The following is a 4,560-nucleotide window of genomic DNA, read 5'->3' on the forward strand; positions in this document are numbered from 1 at the left end:
TCCATCTTTCATTCTGGAGGAGGGTAATGACCATACTGCCCAATATCGCTTTTAACAAGGATGTTAAAAAATTGTCTTTTACTTTACTTCATCGTACGTAGGATTATTTGTTTTGTATCTTCTTGCATGCTAAATTTGTCTTTATAATATCGGTTTGGCGTATAAGCCTTAATCAAAAAATTTAAAGGGTTACGATAGATTATCATAAACTTGCGAATGAGTTCTGCAGATGATATTGGTTGAAGGGTCTTTATTGATTTTATATATTTTTTCTTTTATCTTTGAAATGGGGTGCTTGGGGTGAAAGTCTCGTTGCCTGTGTAGAAAATAAAAGTTCACCAACACACAGATGAAATGATGGCCTTAGGGGCCAAGACAAAGTAGGAGAGGAGGGCGATTGCAAGCTGCCCTTTATGTTTTATATTTATTTAATCTTTTAGTACCCAGGCCCCTTCATTCTGAGACTTGTTCAAGAAACTTCACTTTCTTGGATTTTACATCTTTTGTGACAGTACCCGAGAATTAGGACAAATAATCATGGTGACCAAGGATTGATCATGTGATTCAACATATTTTTAAGGAATGCTGTGAAGGGGTATTAATGATGAATTAATTGAGTATATTTCTTGCTTAAAGCAGACTCAGCTTTATTTGTTCAACGATATACTCATCATCATGTTAGACCCACCCTGATTTTGTTTGCTCAACATGTTTGAAAGCAAATACATCCTAAGCATTTCAAATTTTATAAAAGTCCAGTTCATGCTGTCATACGTTCAAAGATGCATTTTGTACACATACACTTTCAGTTTATCCAGAGCGCATCAAAGATAGCGATTGTGGGTTCTTAATATTAAAAATAAATAATAAAAAAAGATACATTTTGTACCTATAATATCGCTCTTAATTCATTTTTTTTTTCAAAATGTGATTGTTTCCAATACATTTCCGCTGCGTTTGCTAGCCTTGATTAGGTGAGTTTATGTTTTTTAAACCACCTAATCCCATGTTTGGTACGGTTTTTATTAACCAAGTCAATCTCTCCTATAAATGATTATGTTATATATATTAACTGGGATAAAATAATCACTTCTCACCCCTAATATTATTTATCCAACTCTTAATCCATCATATTTTTTCAATTTTACCCTTCTTCTATATCCAAACTCACCACCACTTCCCGTCACCGACCACCGTCGCTGCCGACCAACGCCACCTCCCACCACCGCTGCCGACCGCCGTCGGCCGACCATCACCACCCTCGCCGACCACCCCCACAACCGCCGCTGCCGGCCTACCATCGCTGCCGCCTCCGACCGGCCATCACACCGTCGACCGATCGCCGTTGCAATAATGGAAGGGCAATTTAGTCAATTCAACAAAAGATTTTAAAATATCACATTCTTAACCATCATACCAAACATAATATTATTTTATCATTTTCTACTTCAATCATTTTCTTTATCATTTATCTCTTAATCATTTCATTATTTTATCTTTCAACTAAACGCAGCCTTCATTTGTTACGAGGGACGAGGTGGGATTGTGAGATGTTTAGTGGTTTAACCATTGTTTGGTTGGTTTTCTTAAAAACTCATTTCATCAACCATCTCCATACCTACACCTAATATGACCAATCAATATCTAAATTATACCCATTTTAATATGAGATATTCTATAAATACCATTTTCCCTGTCTCCCAAAGAAACATAATATCGATTGATTATTGTTTCTTAAATTCTAAGACATTCTAAATTCTAATGGTATTGTAGGTATATTATGGAATAATCTTTAAATTAATTCGTACACAAAAATTTACTAAACATAATATTTTATCATCATATGCCAATATTTTTTATCCAATATTTTTTATCATATATTTACTAATCATTCAATAATATCAAGACACTGGAACCACGAACAAAAAAATATAAAATAGAAATTTAATAAATGAAAAAAGATCATCAAAAGATATGGGCTTAATTCGACGGCTAATGGGCTCACTCGTTGTACTTGCTGACCCAATGACCCAATTTACAACTAGCTATGTGGCCCATGTTCAGAATGTTACCTTAATTGTCGGCCCATTTTAAGATTCTCGGGTTGTCTACCTTTCTCATTTCACTCCCACATTTTGCTCCTCATCCTCTGTTCGTTCTCTCGCTTCGCACTTTTTCGCCTACTATTGGGTTTTCAACTCTCGAAATCAGGTAAATCGCTTTCTTAATCTGTATTTATCTTCTATTTTTTGCAGATTTTTTTGAATACTGGATTATGTATGCTTATTAAAGAATTTTGTTGGTTATTTGATCTGGATTTGACTATGGACTGTGATTATCGGTGGTTTTGACTTGAAATTAGTGTAGTTTTTGGTTGGATCCACTCGTCTGGGTGGAGAAGCTTTTTGGATTCTTCCTTTTTTGGAGTTCCTTATTTACCCACTGAAGATTGAAGGAAAATATTATTATTTTTTATTTGATTGCCTGATCGAATTTTCCGACATGGTTTTTTTCATGTTAACTTGTCTTCTACATTTGTTAATATACTTTATCTTCTCAGTATTTTTCTAATATGCTTGTTTCATGTATTTTTACTTTCTTTCACTTTGATCCTGTCACTTGAATATTGTTCTTTCAATTTTGTTTACTGGAGGGTAGCACCGTGTGAGTGGAGACCTTGGAAACTTAATTATGTGAGACTAAACATTTATATAACATATACAAAAAGTCGAGAGGCAACATTTGCGTATTTGAAATAGTTAAACAGGAAAATGCAGATATTTTCTTCCGAGGGAGCTATACCATAGCCTGTCCTGCTTCATAAGTGTGTGTCCCTCTCCATTCCCCTTTTCTTTCAGTTTACTTGTGATGTTTGGTAATAAACTGGAAATTGTATTGCCTAACCTCTGCCTGAAACTGGTTGGCTTTGTTTTTTGATGGTTTGAGTGCTAGTGTGGTCTTGCATTTGCAAGGGCACGGTGGCATCCATCCACTTTCATTACATAAATTCTTCTGTTTCGGATTATTATTTATTTGTTTTAGGTGGTATTGTTTTTTGGATGCTAAATCTCGCGAGTAATTAGTTTCAATATATTTACCATAGTTGCAAAATATAGTAATTTATTGAACACTTTAGTCTTCATTCCTTTGACCAAATATTTGATGTTTTAGAGCCTTGTATGCGTCAATCATATTTTGCATTTTTTGTGCATATCTGGATTCAAGTATCTTCAGGACTGCCCTATATTACTCCACAGAGACATCAAGTGAGGCACAAAGTAGGGGAACTAACTCAAATCCCTCACTCTGCCATTGTATAAAAAAAACAAAACTTTAGTGTATTTTTGAGATACACGAGCTCTGTTTCCTTCTCAACCCCCCTGTTTCCCATATTTTTCCCCAAATTTGTAATTTTTTGTTAAATAAAATGATGATTTTACTATTTCAAAATCTTTGTATATCAATTAACTACCTCTCGCCCCACACTCTTATTCTCTCCCCTGATTTGTTCGGGGAGAGTGATTCGAGGATCTGGAGTGAAAAATCGTTCAAGGTTGTTGACATTTTTAGTTAAAGAGCGTCCAAATGATGCAGGATGTCAGAAACACCCTTTAGGCCCCGAGAGAAGCTCATCGAGAAGCAAAAGATTTTTCAAAGCATTCACAAGCATACATATTTGAAAGGACCACTTGATAAGATCACCTCAGTTGCCATTCCTCTGGCTTTGGCGGGTACCTCTTTATATCTCATTGTGAGTTCTTTTCTTCATATTATTTGTATATTCTTATCCATTTCTTTGACGTGAGCACTAATTTTTATCGACACTGATGCAGGGAAGAGGGATCTATAATATGTCCCATGGAATTGGGAAGAAGGAATGAGGAGATGGTGTCTTCTGTTCGCTGAAAATTCATTTCGAAACTAGTTTTTGTGTTCTTGAAGTATTTGCAATTTCAATGTCAATAATTTCTGAATTTCAGAAGTATTAACAGTAGCTTATACATTTTCTTTCGTTGATAATGATGCCACAATTTGTTATTCCTGGTAGATTTTGCTTTGAAAAGAATTTCTGTTGGTTCAGTGATACATTTCAGTTTGAGTGGTCCTGCTTTGGAAGCATTTTCTGTCATTGTTTCTTTTGAAAGCTCAAGGGTCAGGTCCCGTAAAATCACGGGCTCTCTCAGGATTCAGGCGTGAAATTGTTTCCATGTATTTCGTAGTGAAATTTCTAATTTTAGGCAAAATTGTAATAATATCTAAATTATATTTTCCTATTGGTTATTCTATGTAAAATTTTGGCCTTGCAAAGAATCAACTCGTGTTTCAAAAAATCTGTACATGTAAAATCCGAATCGACCGTGAGAGACAACATATTTTTCCGATGTTTTATTTAAAAAAAATTATTAAATATTTCAGGGAATAAGTTTAACGTAATTACATTTCGATGAAGAACGAGACACATGGATGTCGAAGTTTGACACGTAAATAAATTTTAATTTTAATAATAAAAAAGGAGGACTCGATATTCTTTTTTGCCGTCGTAAACCAATTGCGTATTTA

The 4,560-nt window shown here is 34.7% G+C and overlaps 1 protein-coding gene across 1 annotated transcript; it reads left to right on the plus strand.

Moving 5' to 3' along the window:
* The first annotated feature begins 2,066 nt into the window (after window positions 1–2,066).
* Window positions 2,067–4,080, plus strand: LOC140973160 (uncharacterized). Its single transcript, XM_073435762.1, has 3 exons — window positions 2,067–2,211; window positions 3,595–3,751; window positions 3,834–4,080. Exons 2-3 carry the CDS (start codon window positions 3,596–3,598, stop codon window positions 3,879–3,881), a joined length of 204 nt encoding a protein of 67 aa, XP_073291863.1. The 5' UTR covers window positions 2,067–2,211; window position 3,595; the 3' UTR covers window positions 3,882–4,080.
* Window positions 4,081–4,560: the final 480 nt, after the last annotated feature.

Source organism: Primulina huaijiensis, chromosome 3 (assembly GCF_012295235.1).
Source record: "Primulina huaijiensis isolate GDHJ02 chromosome 3, ASM1229523v2, whole genome shotgun sequence".
Classification (NCBI taxonomy): domain Eukaryota; kingdom Viridiplantae; phylum Streptophyta; class Magnoliopsida; order Lamiales; family Gesneriaceae; genus Primulina; species Primulina huaijiensis.